General features: G+C 49.5%; 2 protein-coding genes across 2 annotated transcripts in view; both read left to right on the top strand.

The window, feature by feature from the left end:
* Idh3a (isocitrate dehydrogenase [NAD] subunit alpha, mitochondrial) overlaps nt 1–8,573 on the top strand; it is a 32,636-nt gene extending 24,063 nt beyond the window's left edge. Inside the window, exons 9-10 of the mRNA XM_077658049.1 lie at nt 3,019–3,171; nt 6,041–8,573. Of these exons, the coding sequence (XP_077514175.1) occupies nt 3,019–3,171; nt 6,041–6,124 (237 nt within the window). The 3' untranslated portion in view covers nt 6,125–8,573. The remainder of the gene's footprint in view (nt 1–3,018; nt 3,172–6,040) is intronic.
* A 2,537-nt stretch (nt 8,574–11,110) lies between these two features.
* The window catches only part of LOC144125023 (uncharacterized), a 38,733-nt gene continuing 26,656 nt past the window's right edge, over nt 11,111–23,187 (top strand). The window contains exon 1 of the mRNA XM_077658050.1: nt 11,111–11,733. Coding sequence (XP_077514176.1) covers nt 11,277–11,733 — 457 coding nt within the window. The 5' untranslated portion in view covers nt 11,111–11,276. The remainder of the gene's footprint in view (nt 11,734–23,187) is intronic.

The following is a 23,187-nucleotide window of genomic DNA, read 5'->3' on the forward strand; positions in this document are numbered from 1 at the left end:
AGCGCTGCAGAATAGCTACACGAGCTATAAAAGCACAAGCGTACTCGCAACAAAGCAGCTCTGCTAGCATTTCACTGTATTTTCCCACAACACACCGCTGCATAGGTTAAACAAGCATGCGCGTCCATAAAGACGAGCGCGAGAGGCGCACATTAATCCATTCCGGCGATACCACGCAGAGCTCTTCATCATGGGTATGATTCGAACACACGCATAACGCACTTTCATCTTCTGCCTTTTAATACATGGCACATACCCACACGGGGGGATTGGCCAGGGTGTAGTGGCATAAACAAGGAAATTTCCATAGGAGATTATGACAAAATTTTAGCACCATGCGTGAATGCTCTCGTAGCTTCTTTTTCGTTGCCCGCTCCATTGCGCGTTGAAAACGGCTCACAGCACTTGCCCATTGGGCCTTCTTGCTTGAGAAAGCAAAAAGCGTCGGAACGAAGTCCGGGTGCCGCGGTGACATTCGAGGCCTTCCTGCCCATGAATAAAACACTTCGTGATGGACTGCACACGCATTTAAACACAGTACCTTGTCCGTACCTGTCACAAAGTGATTCCCGCACAGTCTTGACGTGCTTGACGGTGCCCAAGGGCGGCACGATCGCCGAGCCGGCGAACTGCTTTTGTCCACGCTTCGCGTCGAAGGCTGTCCCGGGAAGCGCTCGGAAAGCGAAAAAATCCGAGTTTACTTCCCTTTACATATTGGGTATTGCTGCCGTATGCAACACATTTCGTAGGTATCGCCAAATGCGTCGCGCTGAACGCCCGACGGCTGCAGCAACGCACCCCGCGTAGGAAGCCGGTTTATTTACACTTCCACGACCGGTCTCAAGTGGAGCGAGCGACCCTTCCAATATGTTTCGCGACACCGCCGCCAGGGGATGGGCGCATGCGCAGTCGCGTCGTGAAAAAGGCGGACTGTGCAAATGTTTCTACAGTTATCCTCATCTCATGGGTATGAATATGTTTAATTTACTTCCTTTGTGGGCTGGGCACCTCTTATCTAAATCTACAAAAAGAAAACAGTAAAGAGTGGGCAGATGCCTGGGTTTCATACTGAATTAAACCAGACATGGTTGGAGGGAGTAGCTCAGTGCCATTGCATGAGTCTCATGAAGCACAGAAAGCCACTGTGGTTTCTGTTATCCTGTTTCCTTTTTATTTTTTCTTACCTAAATAGGTGCTTAAATGTGAATACAAGCCTTTTCAGGCAAAGTATTTAGGGTAGAGGTGCTTAGGACAGAAAAAGCATGGCATTTCTAGACGGAGAGAATGTGGGTTGAAATTATATTCTTTTATCTTTTCCCTCGTGTATCATATCAGGCGGCTGTCATTTTTTATCATAGACTTCAATTATTTATTGTGGCCTAAGGTGTTCTTTCGTTCTCTGCCTGTCTTTTTTTTGTTAGTTTTTAGCGTAATTGTGCCGTGTTTAAAAGTATTTAGAGGGGTCTATGCTCTTTAAACTCTTTACTTTGACCTTGTGATGTGAAATAGTACTGGAGTGTTCAGACTTCACAAACTGAAGAACAGCTAGGTAGATTGTGGCAGTGTGAAAGCAGCTAAGGAACTTTTTGTTGACATTTGGCATGCGTCAGTGGGCACAGTTTGTTTGAACTGGTTGTGCTTCAGGCAAATTTGTTGCACACTGCTGAGAACCATAAAATGAAGCGACATCAGTAGCCAGCGGGAGGATCCAAGAAAATATTTTAGCAAACTCCTGAGAAGGGAAATTGGCTCCTCCACTCTGTCTTACTAACCGTGCAGTATTTTAGTAGCTACGCATAGAGATAGCTAACGAACGGCTAGACTCTTCTCCTGAACCCTGTTCAAAGCTGTTCCACACAGAAGAGCAGTGTGCAGCTAGCTGACATCGTATTACTTGCTACCACAAATGGCCGTTACATGTGATTAGTCATGGACAGTTCTTGCTTGCAGACAGCTTTGGGTGTTCAGTTCTTGTTTAACATTTTAGTTTGATAGCAGTGATGATGGCAACAGAGTTGTCCAGGATCTGAGGTTGACCTTGAGCAAAATGGAAGCTCTGCTTTGGCTGACATGACAGTTTTCCGACCACAAGGACACTGGTGACCAGCCTTTACAGTGCATATCTGTATTGATATATTTATTTCGAACAGAAGTTACTTCAAATTTCAAATGCATCTTTTGTTTTAATCTTTGGGTAATTTGAACTGGCCTGATTTTATGGAAGTCACTTTTGTGCACATACATTCAGTTCAAGAGACAGTAATCATAAGTGTCCAAATCTTCTTTAGGTCCTGTCTCTTGTGTATCGCCTGCGTGCACATGCAAGTACATGTGCCAGAGCACGTGTCTGCACTGTCTATTGGCGCGTTACGTGCTGTCAAGGCTGTCGCATAGAGCACGCTTGTTATGATGTGAAATCACTGCTATTCGTACATTTGCGAGCTGTCTTTGAGCTGACAGGACATGCGCATTCCCATAAAAAGCTGTCACGTAGAGCACGCGTGACCTCGCAAATGTCTGAAGAGCAATGACATTGCCTGTGACAAGTGGGGCGCCAGGCAGGCAAAGATTGTTCATGATGTGGGCAAAGAGCAGCAAGTTTAGCGATTACCTGAGTTTGGTAGTGCTTGTCATCTCTCGAGATGCCCCTTATATCCTCTTATATCCCCTTATGTCCAATGGCTGGCCCCGAGAGAACCTGCTGGGAACGTGGAACACTTTGAGCATATGGGAGCGATATGGCGTTGCTGCAGTCATGAAATGCCACATGTCTTTCCATGCTTTTGCGTCAAGTGGCTCGCCACCACGTGGTGTTGGCATGCATTTTGAGGCATGCACTTACCAGCTCCATGGTGTTTTCGTGGCTTTGTCTTCGACAGGAAGCATTCTCATTGAATTAAAGGTCATTGCCTGAATTTAATGCAATTAAATAACATAGCCTGCAGAGTGACCGGAGCAGGAAACTGAAAACGTGTTTTTTTTTTACTCATGCATTGCGGGCTTTGTAATGCTATGCAGGTCCACGGTACAGCACCCGACATTGCTGGCCAGAACAAGGCCAACCCAACTGCGCTTCTGCTCAGTGCCGTCATGATGCTGCGCCACATGAAGTTCACAAACTTCGCCGACGTCATTGAGGCAGCATGCCTCGACACCATCCGGGAAGGAAAGGTAATGGCAAGAGGGAGCAGTGTCCCATTTTATGCCAGCAGGGAGTAATGCACGGGCATTCACAACAGCACATGCAAGATGCCTTTCATGACCACTGGTCTTCTTCTGTTAGAATTTGATTTTTCAGCATCCACTGTTTCTAATCTGTCTGTATCTTATGCAGGGGAAACAGTGGCATTGCACATGCATCTGAATGCATCCATGTGCTTCTAGAGGAAAGTTAGAGAGCTTGGTTATCCGGCTTTTAAGCTTAAACCAGGGACCACTGCTAGTGTGCTATGTCAACTGACCTTACAAGTGGCAGGGCAGGCATCAATTTCGCTCCTTAACGAGTGGCAAGGTGAGGCCACATCGATCGACAACTCAAAAGGAGGATGTTATTTCAGTGTGTATAAAAGGAACTCTTGAGGTTAATGTGTCGCTGTTGACTGTCTCCAAGTGTAGCATTAATCACCAGCCACCACATGGCGACCTAGTGGTTTGAGCATCCTCCTCGCATGCAGGAGGTGCAGAATTCGATCCCCAGTGGTGCCAGGCACCCACCGGTGATACAGTGGGTATAACTTTTCCCTTGCCTGGTGCACACCATGGCGCTGTTTGGTCTCAGGTGCTCCTGCAGCAAAAAAAATCTATTATCATCAACAGCATTATTCACCGACCTAGCTTGCAAGATGGAAGCTGGTGGTAATGAAGCCGATTTGAAGCTAACAGTAGCCAGCATAAAAATTGACTTCAGCATACTCAAAAGAAGTATGAAATTTAGGTGCCTCTTACAGTTCATCAACATACTTTGTGCCTGAAGCAGAATCATTATTAAGTGTAGGCTGCGAGGTGCTTGCAACCTTTGCTCTCAAATATCGGCTAGCGTGTTGCCAAGCTTGTGCATACTTTTCAAGGGAAAGAGCAGCGGAGAAATGGGATAGTTGTGGTTACCTTACAGTGTTTTAAATTTTGCTTGTGCATTTGAATGTGTTTCAACGGCAAGCGAACTTTGACAAAAAAAATTATATATTTATAATTTTTTTTGCATCTAATGAGTGCTGCCTGAGATAGTGATTCACTGTGTAAATCACACTCTCAAAATTGGGCTGCATATATCTATTCCAGGCTGCACGCGAAGACAGTGGTGAAATAAGTTATTTGTTTCACAAACCTTTGTCTGTTGATGTACGTGTTGTGCCACCACTGGGGAAAAATCTTTCTGCGTAAAAATAAAGCTAAACAGGCTTAATCAGCCTTACCTATAACGATAGGGATAAAAGATGCATTCATGCATGCTTTTCATGTTGGACATTTTTTGCTTTCACTTGGTGACACTCATGCACTCTGGCACTCACTTGCTTACTGGTTCTGCACCCAGTCTCACCCACAGCCAGTCTCGCTTGACTTGGCTGAAATCCTCTTTTATTGTTGCTTCAGTGGTTTGTCATGGTATCAAAGAGTCTGGTGGGAGGGATAGCTGATTCACCCTGTACCAGCCGCACTTATGTGTTGGGGTCGCCTCTTCCAATTCATCAATCACAAGAGCATGTACCAACAGGTGCAAGACACCCACATGCATGACGGAGGTACAGTAAGAGAGTGGTTACTCATTAGCATCCACTCAAGCACAGCCATACGGCTACAAAGGAGAGCTCTACAGCCTTTACAGAAATTTCATAGCTGAAGAAAGTTTCGTGCTGGTCTGGGGTTCGAACCCAGGGCTGCTGCCTTACCAGGGAAGTGCTGTACCAACTGAGCTAACCGGCCCAGTTAGCACAAGGTAGGGCGAAAGCGAATTCTCCTTCAACTACGAAGTTTCTATGGAAGCTGTATAGCTTTCCTTTGAAACTGTATGGCTGCACTTGGGTGGATACTAATGAGTAATTACTCCCTTATTACAAACCTGCTCCACTTTGGGGGATTTCCCTAAACATAGAACCAACACCATTCCCAATTTGAGTTGTTAATCAGTCTGCTCTCGCCCTGCAGTATGCTAGCCATCCCGGTTAGCTCAGTTGTTAGAGTGACTACCCTCCCGGTGAGGCGGTGGTTCCGGGTTCAAACCCTGGACTAGGACGAATTTTTTTTAACTGCGAAGTTTCTCTGGAAGCTGTAAGCTTTCCTGTGTGTGCTTGTGTGGGTGCTAATGAGTAATTACTCCCTTATTACAAATCTACTCCACCTTGGAGATTCCCTTAAACATTGGGCTATAATCTTGTGTAAGAGTCTCACTCATGTATGGGCTGCACCTTCTGTTTTGAACTAGATAATTGTGAAAAAAATGCGGGTAATTTTTTTTTTTATTTGTGAATGGGCTGCACCTTCAAAATTCACTCCTGAATTTAAAAAAAAAAAGTGCAGTCCTTGCAGGAGCTTATACGTCCTACTACATATTTGACCAATTTAGAATAATGGAAAGTAACAAAATAAGCAATTTACATGCATACACTGACTGCAGGTGTTTTGTCTGCAATGCGACAAGTTGCGCTTTTGCGATCCCTGTTGTGTACACTATCAGTAGTTTGCATTTCATTGCTCTTTGGAATTGTATGTGATTGTAGTGAACCTGTACATCGTTTTCTTTCTGTTTTCTTGTAAGCAACTTTCACATCTATGTTTGAATTAGTTGAAACAAGACAGGTTTCACCACTCTGAAGCGATAGCATGCCTGTGAGCAGCTACCTTTGTGAATAAGGTGCTATTCAGAACCGTCTAAATGACCTTCTTTATGCGGAGCTGTTGTTTTGGTTGCAAATGAAGCTGTGCGGTGTATAGTTTGTAACGGTTTGTTTCTCTCTAACATAATGTGAATTGAAAATCTTCTTTGTATGGGCATCTGCTTATAGATTTTGAATGGCTTTTTTTTTTTGTCTCTTTTTACCCTCAGTACCTCACTGCTGATCTCGGTGGCAACGCAACGTGTTCCGACTTCACATCGGAAATCTGTTCCAAGGTGGTTGCTGCAAAGTAGTCGTCGTAGCAAGATCTAAATCACCATCACTGGCCAGGAGAAACAGTCTTTCATAATGACACCTATGCTGTAGAGAAGAGCTCAGTAGAAATGCCGCATTTTTGGTTTTGTTGGCGCTCCTTCTGCAGTATATATTTTCCCCCTCGCATTGATTCAGTGATGTTTCACTGTTGGCTGTGAAAGGTGATGATCCAAGCAGCTGTGAATTTCTATGAAAAAAATATGCCTATTTAGGCACATAGTCTACGTCACAATCTTGTGTTATGACTTTGTGATGGATGCAGTTGTTAATGGACGAGTTGCCTGAACTGCAAATGGCTCCACGGTAGATACCTGGAACATCAAGGTGTGGGTAGTCTGTGGAAGCTGGAGGCTTCACGTGAGATGTAAAAAGGTCTCCAAACCATGCAGTTTTTTTTTTTTTTTTTCAGTTTCGTTAATCATGGTTAAGTAGGGGAGTGTTGTGCATTGAAATGTAAAGACCTTTAAGTACTGGTGAGCACCAAGATTTAGGCTTGAAAAGCTACTCTGTGCTTTGCTAAAATGTGTTATGTAAAGTTGCTTTTCTCCATTAATGGTAGGTCGCTCAGTTTTGCCGTTTGAGGCATACCAGCATAAGCTGGTTAGGGTGTTAATTTACTGCAGAAGTGCCACAGAGCAACAAGAGGATTGAAGATCATTTGAAAAATTAACTGCTGTACAAAAAAATGCTTGGCTACTTTTTATGAACTTGCTTGCGGAGAGTATGACCAGACACTCGTTATGAATCGGGCAGTGTCAGAATTGTGTTAGTGTTTGGAAGTGGCTTTGATTATGCTAGACAATGTATTTATATTTGTTATGTGCTGAAGCAAAATGCATCTGATATGTAGAAGTAGTTACAAAGATGCTTTTTTTTCTAAGTGTTCATAGATGTTCCAGAAGGTGTGACTGTTTTTCCATTGTCCATTCTGTTATTACCATGGGCATTGTTGGAAGCCAAGTCTCTTAATTTTGCTACCCCCTTTTTTTCTCTATATATATACATATATAAGAAAGTCAAATGTTATTCTATTGGTGGTCATTGTAGATTAAGCACTTTCCTCAGCCATCTGAAAGGCAAACTGGGCATTGTTAAATCTTTTAGTCTGGTCACTGATCACTTCCTTGTGTTTTGATATAATGAATTAGTTTTGACTTGCCTATGAAAATATCTGCCTAGGCTGTAGCATTCTGAGTCGACTTTATTAGACACAGTTTAAGTTCTATCTGTTCCGCGTTTTTATTTAACGCCAAAAAAAAAAAAGGAAAAAGGTGCGGGAAAGCTGCTCTCACGAAAACATTTTGTTATGTCTGTAATGCTGCATGTCATGTCTTGTGTGATACGTTTTATATTATCTTTACCACCTGCATTGCTTTATGCACACAGCTTTGCTTTGGAGCTCAACTTTTTACTTGTTACTTAACTGTTGCTTGAAGTAATTGTGCTACTCGTCTCAATCCTCATCTCTGTTGTTAACAAGCAGCCTGTCTTTCTGTTTCTTTTTCTTCGTAACCTTTGTGGTACTTGTCAAAGGAGATTATTTGCCATAGCGCATGGTAGTAGAGACAGGATTGGGCAATGAATTGTGCAAGTTATGTTTGAGGAGCGATTTTTTTTTCTTATTGTTTGGTGATGAGCGACTTGGCCTACTCTGGCATGTGTAATATATTTCTAGTAAGAAAAAAATTTATAAATCTCTTCTCAAATTGTTTCTGCAATGCTGCTGAAGCTACAGGTTATATAAGCCACTCAAGTTCACAGATGTACAAACTCACTGCAGGTGTCTGTAGTGCGTCAAGAAACACATTGCTTGCATAGATAAAGGAGGTATCGGAAATGCTTGTTTAGGATGCAAAGAAGTGTTGAGTTTGTTTATGTAGCTTAGCGGCACAGTTGAAGCAGGGAACTAAACTGTGCACTTTTCAAAGTTTCTGCATGCCTCATAGCTTCCTCAGCACTGCATGTAACTTGTGAAATGGAATATACGTTGGCCAGCCTTGTGCATTTGAAGATAGCGCAGAGGTGGATTTTTGGGTGCATTGCATTGTGTTCTGTTTTTAGCAACACTACTTCTTTACATCGCACTAAAAGCAGGTCTTCTCTTTTCATCTTTGTGGGCCATATTGCCAGTTTTGTGGAAAGTCTGGATGCACAAAGTGCATCTCTCTGAATACGTCAGTCGTTTCGTCTCACCAGGCAGAGAACAGCTGTGCAGTAAACTAAGCGTCAGTAAATCCTAGATTGCTTAGCTCACGTCGCCTAGTCTTTCAATACATGCCTGAATATGCAGTCAAGATGACAAACAGGTGAGCTTACGGTGGCTGTTCTCAGTACTTTTTGCGGCTATGTTTATTGTAGAGAAGTTTTGATGTCTCCACTGTAACTGGATCCTGCTTGCATAAATAAAATTGATGCACAATACATTTACTGAAAGTGTGCCGAGTCAATCTTTTTTTTTGCGCATGTCCTTGGTGGAACTATTTTTCTCTCGTCTTAAGCTGAAAACAAGACCGAAACATTTGCTGAACTGTACTGCAATGATGCAGACCTATGTTGACAAGTATTATGGCTAATGCTTGTTAGTTTTAAGTCACCCCTGATGAAGGAGCCGAGCCAGCTTCAAAACGTTGGGATTCAAATTAAAGTTTTTGGTGCAGGTGATGAAGGTTCGAGCCACGTTGGCCGTGAAACCACCTTTAGCAGGCACTGAGGTTGTCCGACACTGGGGCTTCGCCCGCGAGGGGCGCAGCGGGTTTTACGGAGCTTTTCCCAAGCGAACGCCCCTAATGAAAGCCGGGCGCCAGGCCGGGGGCCGCTTGTACCCATTTTTACCGGTGGGCGTCCGGCGGTGGGTTTCGAACCAACCACCTCCCGCAGCCGAGACAGGCGCCCAACCAACTAGGCCACGGCCACACAGGAGTGCCTTGAACTCAGCCTCACACAGTGTTGGGATTTGAAGACGCTGGCTCCTTTTCCAAGCCACGCACCCTGAGAAGCCGAGCACCAGGCCGGGGAATGGCTTGTACCCATTTTGAGGAAACCGGTGGGTATCCGGCCGGCAGCAGGAGTCGAGCCCACCACCTTCCGAAGCCGAGGCGGGTGCTCTACCACGAGGCTACGGCTGCGGTTGGAGATGTGCAGTTTGTTATAGTTCTAACAAATCCTGATGTCTTGCTTGTGGGCCTCTAATTCTTTCACTGCCCTCCACATCTGAATGAAGGTAGTGGGTCGCCTGAATAAAAGCACAACATCAAAACTGAGCACAGAGCTGCCGCAGTGGCTCAGTGGTTACGGCACTCGGCTGCCGACTCGAAAGATGCAGGTTCGATCCTGGCCGCTGCGGTCAAATTTCAATGGAGGCGAAATTCTAGAGGCCCGTGTACTGTTTGATGTCAGCACACATTAAAGAAGCCCAGGTGGTCGATTCCAGAGCCCTCTACTACGGCGTCCCTCATAGCGTGAGTCACTTTGGGACGTTAAGCCCCCTACACCATAAAATGGAGAACAGCCTTCCAAACTCGCGTGCATGGGATGAATGTTGTGCGTTCATCACCATTAATCCTCTTTCAAAGGTGATGGATAGAGTGGCTAGCAGTGAGAAACGCTGATTTGGACGTTCTGTGTGCTCCGATCAGCAGCAGCATCCAGGTACTGTATCACCTATTTGTACTGCCTGTGGTTTTTAATCAGCATAAGCAACTGAACATCTCTTGGTATGACCATGGACATCAGTTTTGTGGACTGTGATTTGTACAGTCCCTTCTTAATCCAATATCATACATTTGAAAACTCTCGAACCGTGGTTCTTCATCTGCCTGTAACTCGCTGATAAACGTGTGCAGCGACCAGACCCTGACAGAGCACTCGTACTTGCCGTCTGCAAGCGAGTTAAAATCGAGCGTACGGGTCGATCGCGCCTACAAGTGCAGTCCATGCGCACAGACCGAGGTTAGGCCTTTCAGAGTCGTCGCATTTCCGTTTCTTGTTCGTTGAGCCGGGCGATTGGTGTCGCGTTCTTTCGATGTCGGTGGGGGGACACCCTGTCGCGCCGGAGGCGTCAACGTGCGATCCTTGAGGGAGGCGCGGTCCTTCGCGCCGGCCTTGCTTGCCGATCGTTTCCTCTGGCCTCAGCATGCATGTGCCGACTGCTGCTCGTGCTCGATCGAGACGATTTCCGTGGCATTCGCACTTTCTCCCTTTCCTCGATCCGGCACGTTTGCGGCCGTCCGCTCGGGTTTTAATAATCGGTGAAAGTGAAACTCGTTCGCGTTGTCGGGAAGTGTGCAATGGCGCGATCCGAAACGCAGGCGGCTTGCACTAATGTCTGGAAACACGAGTTTTGGTCGTGTCCCTCTAAACTAGGATGTAGGTAGCTCTACCACTCTGTGCAAAAAAAAAAAAGATAAAACACGAAGCAGAGAAGCGGAATTCGGGAAGAAATGTGAGTGCTGGAAAAACAATACGAATCGTTTAACTAAAAGTCAATCGATACTGTGCATGCAGTAGTAGCGCTGGTCCGTGTGAAGGGGAAAAAATAAAACAGGGGGTGTATAGATTTCTCATCAACCGCGGCCGAATTTTCACAGCGGACACTTCAGCCATGTATCCGTTTGCTTCTTTTATTTCGCGCGGATGCAACGATTCCTACGCATATGGAGAAGCTTCAGAATCCTTGCCGTACCTCGCTCACTAGCAGTTCGTTTTCGCCACCGCTACCGAATGCTTTCACCAAGCAACGATCAGCAACCATCCACAATTTTCTTTTTTCGCCCCCGTCCCCGCGCGCGCGCGCTCACGCCGAAGCGGAGAGACGCCGCTGCCTCCCGCGCGCTCAGGTAACCGCGTTTCGTAGAACACGCAAAATGCAAAAAAAAAAAGCAAACAAACCGGAAGTAATTTAAAGACCACGTCCAATGAAAGGCAAGGCTCGAGCATACGTCACCTCCGCTAGGAGAGCGCTGGCCACTCCTCCTAAAACCACGAGGGAAAGTAGCAGATGTGAACTGGCGGCTGAGGGGTGTGCGTGTGCGCCGCGATCTCTGCTCTGTTCCCGCGTTCATGTGGCAACGTGGGAGTTAGCGCCCCTGTAATCGTCCACGTCGTCCGTGCTGTCTGCGGTCCCGCGTTACCATGGCGGTCCGTCTTTTGGTGGACCCGGACAGAGACGTGAGTCTCGCTGCAGAATGCCTCGTGGCGATGTCCAACGCTCGACCTCGCGACCCGTACTCGGAGTCCGATCGCCGCAGCCCGGTGTCCCTGAGCACGACGGATGGCAGTGACTGCGTGCCTGACGAGCCGGAATCTCACCCGACGGACACCCCTATATACATGATAGCCCGGATACTAGCGGACTTGAAGCGGATACCTCAAGAGCCGGTGAATTCGCTTGCCGCGAGGCCCAAGAGTACCGCTAGGCCTAAGGTGCGCGGCGCCGCGAACAAAGCGATCGTGGCGGCATCGTCGACCACACCCGGCGTCCGCGGGTCCTCTTCTGCCATCAAGAAAGTGCACATCTGCAGTTACGAAGGCTGCGACAAAGTCTACGGCAAGAGCTCCCACCTCAAAGCGCATCTACGCACGCACACAGGTAAGGAAACAGTCGCAACTGTACGCGCATCGTCTGCTAGCGAGAGGCCGCTACGGAGAACCGGCCCCCTTTCTTTTTCTTTTTGCTTCCCGCTTTGTCTCCCGATCAGCTGTGAACCGTGCCTGGCCGTGCTAGCTCGCGCGCTGGCCATCTATTCGTCCAGCCACTTCGCACGAGCCATTGCAGGGGCTTGTGAGTGCGTACTAGCAGCACGGTGAGGGGTGGGGCTGGCGCCCTGCGTCTCAGGCCGCGTTTCTAACCCTTGGCGCGCTGCGCCTCGCGAGAGGGGCGTTCCTCCTTAGCAGACGACAGAGCGCGACGGGGCCTCTGGTTTCCTTCCGCGGAACGGCGCGATGAGCCCCTTATCGCCCGACACAAACCGCTCGGGCTACTCCTTCCCGTGATCGCGAGAGAAAGTCGCAAAGCCAACAGCGATGCGATAAGGTCCGCAGATTAGCGACCCCGCAATCTGGCCGCGTTAATGAAGAGGCGCCGCCGTTTCGCGCGCGCCCGCTGGCCCTGTCGTCAAGGCGGCCTGTCGCGTTGCCTACGTCAGTGATCTGGCTGTGTCGCGAAGCAGCAAGGCGTCCAGGCCGCATTCGTTGCTCCGAAGCATGTCAGGGCGTGCTTGGCCGGCGGGAAGCGGGGGGGGGGGGGGGGGGGGGGTGCGGTGGACCCCCCTACCGCGCGCTCGGCTCGAAGCAGCCTCCTCCCAACCACCGCGACGAAACCGAGGCAACGGGTCTGGCGGGAGCGCGCGCCTCGTTGGTGTGGTACACGTACTTGGAAAAAAAGGTGGTTGTTCGAGCGAGGCCAGGCCGAACAGCCCCACTGCGCGCGGGGTCTCTTGAACTTCCCCCGCCCTCTCATCCGCCCAGTGGCCTTCGGGGAGCCGTGCTCACCGCTGCTGGACGCGACTTCGCCCGAACTTTTTTTCTTTTTTTTCGCCGTCCGCGGAGGAGGGGGCCAGCGATCTTTGTTTTGCTCATAAGTTACCTGCTTACGCGCGCGCGCACCCTTCTCCCCGGTGGAGGCGTGTGCGTGGTTCACGGCGCACGCACAAAGACTGCACGTAGCGTCGTTTGCCTGATCGGCGCTTTTAATTTCGCCCTTGACGGCCTGTCTCCTATTGTGTGTAGTACGCTTCTGCGCGCGCTGTCTGTGCTTCTTCGGCGTTTGTTACCGGCGCACCCTTCTATCGGTGCTTGAGAGTCATCGCCTGTAGCAGCCCTTCCCCCGCTTTTGCGACGCAGTTTAACACGCGGCGGCGCAGATCACTGCGCTTCTCTTGGCAACATGTTTCTCTTCTCACCCCTTCCGTTCGTTGAGCGTCAATTCTATCTGGGCTTGCAGCGCAGAATATGTTAGCGCCCTCGGCCCGACTCCACGTGTTTAGTCTAATCGCCAGTGGAGACTTCGGCCACCGCCACCTGCTTCAGCGCCATTCGCAGCCTTTGTTGTTTCGCCACGCTGTCTGCTTGCTCGCATGTGGGCACTTGGCTCCATCCATTGTGTCGCGCTAGTGCGCACTTCATCGCGAGAGTGATGGGCGGAGCAGCTCGCGCACTCGCTTGTTACGCTTTCCTCTGCCTCTTTTGGGAGTGAAAAAAAAAAACAGGTCATTTAATGCCAAAGGGGATCACCGCCGGCTCGCGGGCAAAAGGAATACGTCGTCGCTGCGCTGTGCGCGAACGAGAAAAAAAAACAATGTTAAAAAAAAGAGCGCGATGCGTAGGTTGGCCAGCCGCGGAGGAAGAAAAAAAAGCTCTCGTTCCTCGCAGGTCACAAAGGCCGTGGCTCGGGGGGTATCTCCCCTCCTGCTGCTGACGCGTTGCCGACGTAAATGCCAGCGGCTGCATCGGTGCGTCGCACTTGCGCACTTGCCCAACGTGTGCCGCGATTCACGTGCTAGCGCGCGCGCGCTCTCTCCTTCGTTGAGGGGGGGGGGCCATCCTGCCGCGGCCCCAGACTCCCTGGCGCCTCCCGGACACGTGTTCCCCGACCTTGGCTGTCTCCGCCGCGCTGTGTCGTCGTTCCCCCCTCTACCTCCGCCGCCTCTGGCTACGGCCGGCGCGCATTGAACGGCATGGCCACCTACCTCCATGTCCCCTTGTTGAGTGTTTTTTTTTTTAACCTTTTCTCGGCTGCCATCTTCCGCAACTACTGCGTATTTCTTGTAGGAAGCCTTTATTACTTCGCGACCAGTTTATAGCATGGTGGCCTCATTGTTCTGCTGTCCCTGTATGACTGATGTCGCTTCCATTTTGTTTTTTTCTTCAGAGTAGGGTCTCGCACCTTGTCTTTCTTCCCAATCAACTTCTGAAGCCGGGAAACAGCCGACGTGGCTCGCATTATGGAAGGTAGCATTGCTTCCGCGGAGGGGCTTTCCCAGAAGTTTTGGTCCCCCCAGTGTTGTTTCGTTTCGCGCTGTCAGGAATAATTTTTTTTCTTTCTCTCATCTCATGGTCTCTCCGCCGAGGTTCGTTTCAGTGGTCAACAAACGTGTTTTAAAACGGACCCCGGTGATCATCTTTTTAGACGCTCGCGCTCCCACATCACGGCGACACGACTTCCGCGGTCGTGTTCGGCCGCCTGCAGAGAAAAAAAAAACGACAGAAAAAAAAGCTGCGCCGGTTTCAGGGCGCATAAGCTTGCGCAATAAGGCTTTTTTTTTTTTTTCGCCCTCGTCGCGTGGGGACTCGTGCGCATCTGCGCTGTGCTGGCGAAAGCGTGTGCAGCAGTGTCCGCGCAGCTTCTTCCGCGTCGCGCGCGCACGCGACCCGGGCGTTGATGCGTGCGCGCGCGTTAGGCCTAAGGTCACGCCTCCTCCGTGGGCGATCGAGAGCACGTGGCCTTTTCTCCCGCACGCAGCGGCGTGCCAATGGCGCCGTCGCGCTCACTGCCTCCGCCCCGACCCTGTCGCTGCTACGGGGCAGTCATGTGTCAGAAGTCCGAACAAAGTTTGTGTCTCCGTGTAGTACTCCCGAATGAGAAGGGGTTTCCCCTGGATGCTCTACCTCCGCTGCCCTTGGCCGTCATGCTATAATGGTCACGTGTTTAAAAAGGTAGCGCCATTGGCGTCTCCACTGTGAGCGTCAAGTGCTAAGGCGGGAACCTTGCTTGCCGAAGAACACACTTCGCAGTCGTCCTCCCGCATTCGGTGGGCAGAACCGCACCAACACTATAAGACAACGTGGTAACATTCGCAGTGGAAAAATGGCGGTCGATTATGTTATTTCCGGTGTATGTGTAAACAATGGAGGAAATAATGTGCTGATGCCGTTGGAAGCTCGTCAGACTGAGGAATGACGACAGCTTATGGTAGAAAATTAGGGCAGTCTATCGTCGAATAGTATTTATGGTGCTATCAAAGCTCTCTTCGGAGCGCGCGTCCTTTCCCCAGCTTCCGGTTGAAATCTCCCAAGACGGTCAGTTGAAGAACCATAGTCCACCCCCCCCCCCCCCTTTTTTTTTTTGCGTGAACGAAATATCACTTGGATCTGTTTGCATTCGGGATGGCCCCCAACTGAAGTTGTCCGGAAGTCCGCCACTTCGGAAGACGTTTTCTTGTTTGCAATTATTGTTGTCGATGCGGGTTTTGCAGAGACAACGTGCGCATTTGGAGTGGCATGAAAAAAACCAACAGGTCGGGAAATAATTGCGCCCTCTAAACAAGTGGAGATATGAAAGGCTTTTTCATCGCCGAGCAGCTGCGTGGGTCGTGATGCGAGGTTGGAAATTGCAGATGGTCTTCGCGCCCTCGTTTCATGCAGAACGTTTTGCTGAAACGCGCCTGTTTGGGCCTAATTTTACTTGTGCGTCGTTTTTTCTTTCTGGCGGACCACTTGTAGCAGCCATATTTGCGCTTGCAATTCCTATCCTGTCCCGTTCCTTTTGTACTAAAAAGAAAGAAACTTCGTGGCTCTGCTAACTTCATTTAGGCCGAAAGTACTGCGTTCGGAAAAAGCCTTAGTGGTCAGCTTATGTTCGCTAAAGCCCCGGGATCGAGTCCCCCGACATACGTGTTGCTGAGTTTATGGGTTTTGGCGTGCCAATACGACCTTGTTTGCTATAGGCGGATGCAACTCAAGAACTAAGGGTCAGATGCCCCTCAAAGAAGCCCCTGCAGCCAATGGCGTCGACCGCTTCTCCCCATTTCTCCCTTGACCGATCCCTTTGGGCATTCTAGCGTGACATCGCAGAGCGTGGCAGATGAAAGGGGATAACTACGGCTTAATCGGATTAACCGCGGCGTCACGAAAGTCGGTCGACGCCATTGGCTGGAGAGCCTCCTTTGAGGAGAATTAGCCGCTTTGTTCTTAGCGGAAGGCTCCTGATTAATTTCTTTCGCCTCCATTTAAACGCGGCCAACTTGCACATAGCGGTCGAACGCCAATCCTACCGCAGTTAGTTAACCGCAATGTTCTACATGCTCCAAAATATTACCGTTGCGCCTCGTTATAACGAAGTTGAAGGGGCCCGGCGATTACTTCGTTATAGCCGTAGCTTCGTTATAGCCGGTGTTGACCTAGCTTCCAATGGGAATCATCATTCCTTCGTTGTATCCATTGCTTCGTTATAAACCGTTTCGTTAAAACGAGGTTCGACTGTAGTGGAGTCCTTGCGGCTTCCCTGAGATGGAAAGCTCTTTGAAACACGAGGGCAAAGCTTATCCTTACCATACAGAGATTGAGTTTGAGGGGCGCTCCAGTACACCATCGGGAAGCAAACCATACAGCCCCTTCTAGCCAGCATACAGCCTGGTTACTTTAGGCACAGACTGCAAGTTTCCGCTCCAATGCGGAGATGATGTGTACCAATGCCGCAGCGCTGAGACGCGGGAGCAGCAGGTAGTGTCTAGGTCACCACCTCCCTTGCTCTCTTGGCACGCTGTGTTCGGCCGAGATGGACAGCAGGCAGTATCGGCGGAGGTGTATCTGCGAGGAGCGGGCAACGGTCCCGACGTCGACATAGTTGCGTGCTCAGCTTAAGCGGGGGTCGAGTTCTCCGGCGGGGGCCGCCACGTGCTCGAGGAGCTGCGTCGCTTTCTGGGCTCCTGTGGAGGGCCTTATCGCCGCCTCCCATCCGTTCCGAGCCGATTGGAGAAGTACCCTCGCCGAAGAGAAAAGCAAAGGCTGCGGAGTGTGTAGAACATTGAGGTTTTAAAAAAATTTATTTAAAAAAACTTCCTGCGTATATGTGTATATATCAAATGGCATTGCTGGGGGACTCGCGGCTTCAAGTCAGGGGCGTGCGCCTTGGTTCGTATTCTTCCACCGTGAACTCGGTGAACCTCTGCGTTGTCGCTAATGATTGAAGTCCGCGCGCTAGCCTCCGCGCGGATGACCTGCACTGAATTTGGGGCGGCTTCCATCTTGGACGACCATGCGTGGGTAAAGGTTGGGTGTTGATAAGGAGAGCAAAGGGAGCAGTATCTGTCTCGCCTACCGTGTGGAACCGCGCCGTGCGGAAACGGACCTGGCGGGGTCTCCTCTGCTGGTGTCATAGCGTCCTGCCGGCGGCTCTCCCTCCCTCTCTCTATGAGCCGCGGCGATCTTTCTCCGTAGGCGCAGCCTGTCGTCGCATCGGCGCGCTCGCCCGAAACCTTATCTCCGTAGCGGCCGCCGAGAAATCGTGCGAACAGCCCGACGACGTGGTCCGATGCGATCGGACGCGAGTGCCGCAATTCCTGGGGCGCGATTACGGATCAGTCTCAATCGAAATTGTCTCAAAAAGTATATCATTTGGCTCTCTCCTATTGGTCGGCGGCCATTTTGATTTTTTTCGTCACTGACTGACGTCGTAAATGGCGCAGAAGTGGTGACGTTGGCCATCTAATTATGCGAGCAGATTGAGACGATTTTTTGAGACTGGAAAAAGTAGTATCAACACGTTTGAGACAGAAAATGGCGGCTGTTTACATCGTCGTATACGCGGGTGACCGCGCGAGCAACGGTGTCGGAGGGTGCATGAAGACGACTTTGACGCGCGGGAGAGTTATTTCGAGGAGACTGCGCAGTGTCTGTGCGACGAACTCGCCGTTGAACTGGGAAGTGCGCGAGTTAGTGCGCTGTCAGTGGAGCGGCAGGTGCTGTGCGCGCTGCGCTTCTTCGCCTCCGGTGGGTTTCAAGGCGCCCTTGGATATGAAGAAAACGTCGGCGCAGCCCAACCGACTGTGAACAAGCCTTTGCGGCGGGCAGCGGAGACCAATGTCAACGTTGGGTAACAGAAGGGGGGTGTTCGCTTTCCGAGGAGACCCGAGGAGAAGGCGGCGGCGAAGGAGGGCGTCCTTTGCCTAAACGTTCGCCGCGGCAGCATCTCCGGCGTCGTCGGGTGTGTCGATTGGGCACTCATCACTATTAAGGAGTCTGGGGGCAGTGCTGCGAACGAGCCGCAAGCGGTTCTACGCTGCGGACGTAATAGTGAGTATACCTCGGCCACTGTTTTTGACCGCATGAGTTCAAGTGCTACAATTGCATGAGCTACAAGTGCCGGCCTCGGCAGCGAGAGTGAGTACGGGCTGTGCTTGTTTTTTCTCAGATCTGTGGCGCGAACATGTGCATCCTGGCCGTGGACTAGCGCTGACCCGGATCCTTCCGCGACGCGTTTGTCTGGCGGCATTCCGAGGCGGAGGAAGGCCTGCTGGACGACGGTAATTTTTTTTTTCTGGGTAAGCAGTAAAATAGCCGTGTCACCCGTCGGGCGAACTCAGTCACATCTATTGAGCTCCAGCACTATGCATTTGGCCGGATCTGCTAAAGCTACAAGAATAAGTCTGGACAGTTACACAAATGCAGACACTTTACAGTATGATACAGTGTATTGCCACCCTTTCCTTTTGTTAAATATAATTGCAGCAGAAACACAGGACACATATTACATTGTTGAAATGCATAGCCTTTCCTGTTGAAGAAACCAAAGCAAAATGCACCTGACAGCGCTTGTGTTTTGTAGGCAATCATAGCGCATCATTTATATGAATATGGTGGTAAAAGACTGACCTTACAGTAGTGCTCACTTATACATCTAAATCCTGCATGTATGTATGCTCTTGAATGTCATATTCAGCAAAGCCTGGATGTGGGCTACTTGGCGTGAGTTTTCTACTGTATAGCAGAGTGTCCTGTAATGCTGTTGAGATCACTGAGAAAGGACATGCTTAGCTGCATCATTTTTTGTTATGCAGGAAACTATGTCTACCCACTGGAGCCATGGCTGCCTGCACCAGTTGCGTGGAATCACAGACCTGACTCAGCAGAAGGCCTGTACAACACGCCACATGCTTTCACACAATTTGTGGCTGAGCGCTGTATTGGTGTGCCGAAGAGCTGCTTCCGTTGCTTTCAAGGACACCGGATGCACCAGTGCCAGTGGAAGTGGACAGTGCGCATCATCACCGCACGTGCTGCACTTCACAGCCTCTGTTTGGATGTGCCCATATCAGCAGAGGGTGCAGGCGACACTACCTCTGACCCAGATAACAACGGGCCACCTCTAAATGGTGGCTGCCTCGTACAGACAGGATCCCTCCTCACCTGCCTCCTGAGAAGAGCATACGGTGCTGTACTTTTGGCCTCTCTAGGACGACCCGTCTCCAGAGGAAGGCGTACCGAGGGATGGTGCAGCGGCAGTTGCGATGGAAAATCTAGCGTCCAGAGACGACTCACCATGCTGGCATAGAGAGTCATATCAGGCACTCTTCCCCTGTTGCCACTGTCATTTCCTTGTGTCATTGCACAACACACATCTGCAAGTGTGTGAGCAATTGTGTGATGTGGTTGTGCCCTTGGCCAACCTGTGTGCAGCGAGAAGCCAGCAGTGACAAACAAGTGCCCCCACCGGCTGCCACCTCATTTTCAGTGTGTTTGCTAGTATATCTTCCAGTCCCTCAGCAGCGTGTTGCACAGTCTCTTCCTGAAGACGGAAAAGGTGTTGAAGCAGCTCGCCCAATTTCTGAAAAGCATCATTTTGAAATCTCTTTTGTCAATGCTTATGTCAGCCCACCTGCCCCTTCTCTGCTGTCTCCTTCCAGCTTGGTGGAGTGCCTGTGGTCATTACCTGTGTGACGAACATGCATGAACCAAACATGTAGTGCTGGAATAAGGCATGAAATATTTGTGATGCTTGTTGGAATCAAAAAGCTGTTTTTTATTGCATCATGCATTCAGTAAGCGCGTTTATTTTTTTAGGCACAGCATTTGACACGAGTGTTTCTATTGCAGAAAAGGCAGTGTACATACAAGCATACTTTACCTTGATGTACAATTACCGTATGGCATTTCTGAGTGCAGTTAAGAAAAAAAAAATCTGAAAAATTGAGTTCAAAGTGCATGTTTTCTTTCATACAGAGGCTACCTGTACAATAAATATGGCATAGTACAGTGTACATGATGCATTTTCCGGACTACAAAACATTTTGGCACATATAAGTAGTGTAAATACCAAAGCTAAGCTTTTAGCGTAATGGTGTGTGGCTAGGGGTTTCGCTCTGTGCTAAAAGCTGTACCTACTGCAAGGAAACCGCTGTACAACAATGCATAATAAAGATTGTAAGGTGCAGTGGCTACAATGACTGCTGAATGACTAGAACATATTCACTGATAGACAAAGATGTGTAAACATCACAGACACATCATCAAGGAGATGGTGTGTGATTAGAGGTTAGTTTACAATCACAAATCATGCAACACCGTTACTGGAAATGCTCTACAGCTCTAAGAATATACAGGCAGCTCCATTGTGGGAAATTTTGAGCACTCAGTTATTGCCCCATAACTGACACCTAGCTTGGTTTGCGTAACACAGGGCTATGAAGTCTTGTCCATGATGACACGAGACGGTGACAATGCCGAATGGCCGGACAAGCTCCTTGTGCTATCATATAATATGTGTGATAAGTGCAACTGCTGTCAAGCTACTTTTCGCCTAGGTATTTAATGTCCTAGTCATTTTCAACTGGCTGTTCCCTTTCAAACTGGAGTGGCTTGTATACAGGGTGTCTCAGATATGATGGACCATAATTAAAGAAAAAAAAACAAGTGGTCTTCCGACCTGAAAGGAAGTGCATGTTACAAGCTATGCAAAGTATTTAAAGCCCTTCAAACACTGCCCTCACCAAACCCAGTTATGCCAACATCACTCCGCCTGCTGAGCAAAATACAATATTACACACCACTGCCCTGTCCTACCTACCTCACTGCCCTGGATCATATGCAATTCAAGCGCTGTGTACCAGCAAACATGAACAAACTTGCTCAACTTTCTGCCCAGTTGCAATTAGCCTCTATACAAGCAAACTACTTCTTTCCAGGTTGACCCTGGATCTACTACATGATCAGTAAATAACGTTAATGGAACAAGCTCGTTCTCTCCTCGGTGACAATAGCAAAGTTATCAAGTCAAGTGCTTCCTTTCTCTCTAAACAAAGTGGAGCATAAGCATCACAATTTCTGCATCTTGCACAGGAAAAAAAAAGAAACTACGGCAACAACTGAACATAAACCGAACGGAGCTACAAAAATACAAACGAAACATCAAGTGCTTAGCCCGATGTGGGCGGCAACACTTGGTTACGAGGCAGAAGAGTGCTGCCACAGAGGCAGGCCGTGTCGGCTCTCATTTCCCGCACCGAGATTGCAAGCTATCAGCAGCTGCACCTGTCTGTCGGCAGTTGCTTCTATGTGATGATTCATGGTTTTCTGGTATTTTCTAAAGAAAATAAACAGAACCACACGTCACTCGGCGATCGATAGGCGCCGACCGAGAACACAGACTAAAGTTGTCTTCGTCGATTTTCGAGCCGAGCGCTGCTTGTAAGTTGATCTCGGCAGGCCCGTAGCATTCACTGCCTTCAATCAGATTTTTCTGCACACCTCAGACATCCGCAAAGTGCCTTGATTTTAGACGACACGCGAAAAATCGGGAACTAGCCGTGGAATCAGCTGTTTTCTTGCACGCCGCCATGTTCACGCGATACCACTGCCAGCGCGCCCTCATGGCAAAAGAAGTTAACCTGCAGCAAATTTCATTGCAAAACTGAGAATGCTTCTAATTTTCTCTCGTGTTGTTGAGATTGCAACACAGTTTACTACCAAAATAAAACGTTGCTTGTTTTCTTCATTGCGTTTTTGTTCATTTTCAGACTAACATGTTCACGCTATACCGCTGACAGCACACCTTCGCGGCAAAAAAAGTGACTGAACAGCAAACTTAATTGCAAAAATGAAAACACTGCTTTTTTTGCTTGGTGCTGTTGGGTTTGAAATACAGTTACTTAGCAAAATAAAACATTACTCGTTTTTATTCACTGCGTTTTTACTGCAAAACATTAGTCTACGGTCCCTTGTCGTGCGATTAGTGGTTTCGGGGCGGAGCCCACCGCCTCCTTGCTCCGCATTGGCCGATTCGGCGGTCGGCATTTCTCGGTGTCGTCATTTTGACGTCACTGTCTCAATATTGAGACAGTTTTTTGAGACTGATCCGTAATCGCGCCCCTGCTCTCGTGTAGCAAGCGCGCTAGTTTCCGCGTGCAGCCCCCCCCTCCCCTCCTGGACACTTACTTCGTCGGCGGCTGGCTCGCGCCCAGGAGCGGAGCGAGCAGCCGATAAAGACCTCCCCTTTCTTTTCTCCCGACGACATGAGCGCTCTCGAACGATAAGGTTAGAGAGCGACCGCGGCGCTGGCCGGTGAAACCACCGTCCCCAGATAAGCGCCCTGACGGCTGCTGCCGGCGACGGTAGTCCCGTGACGCCCGACGCACCCTTTGCCTTCTTCCAGCGCTACCACTCGGAAAGGGGGGCGGCAGAGCCTTTCCTTTCCGCTAACGTGTTGCCACTGGTAGGTAGGAAGAGGCGCGAGATGTGTTGCAAACGTTACGCTTGCAAGAGGATACCGTCGGAGTGAGCATGCAGTACAGCCTCGTCGGCCAGAAGCCTTTGGACTACAGGGACTGCACTATGAGCGCTATCTTTCGGGTACTTGCGGTACACACCCCTCAAAGCTTGTAAAGTCGGGATTGGCGGGCGTCGCATTTTCCTCCCTACCACTCCGGCGATTTGGTCGGAAGTTTGGGTGCCCCTTTGACCGCTTAAAAGACGGCCCCAACTGCGCCCTGTGGCCTGAAGACTTTTCACCGAGTGTGTGCAGATGTAACTGTGCTGTCCTTGCAGTTTGTCGCTGGGCAAACTCGCGTCTCCGAGATCCCTGCGCCCATTTTTAGTCTGGACGGGACATTTTTCGAGAAGGCAAGGAAAGGGGTCAAGTGCTCGTGCTTCTTCCTGAACGCGGCGCGCTCAGGAATTCCTCCGAGTGCGACTAGCAATGGCCTCTCAACTCCACCCGCGAGAGGCGCGGCGCGTAACGTTCTGGACCATGATATGGATTTGGGCGCTCCTGTGCATCGCGTGTGCTGCGCCTCGGTCAGGCTGTTAGGCGCGGTTCGCGCCGAGCGATCAC

The sequence above is a fragment of the Amblyomma americanum genome, chromosome 3, assembly GCF_052857255.1.
Source record: "Amblyomma americanum isolate KBUSLIRL-KWMA chromosome 3, ASM5285725v1, whole genome shotgun sequence".
Taxonomy (NCBI): Eukaryota; Metazoa; Arthropoda; class Arachnida; order Ixodida; family Ixodidae; genus Amblyomma; species Amblyomma americanum.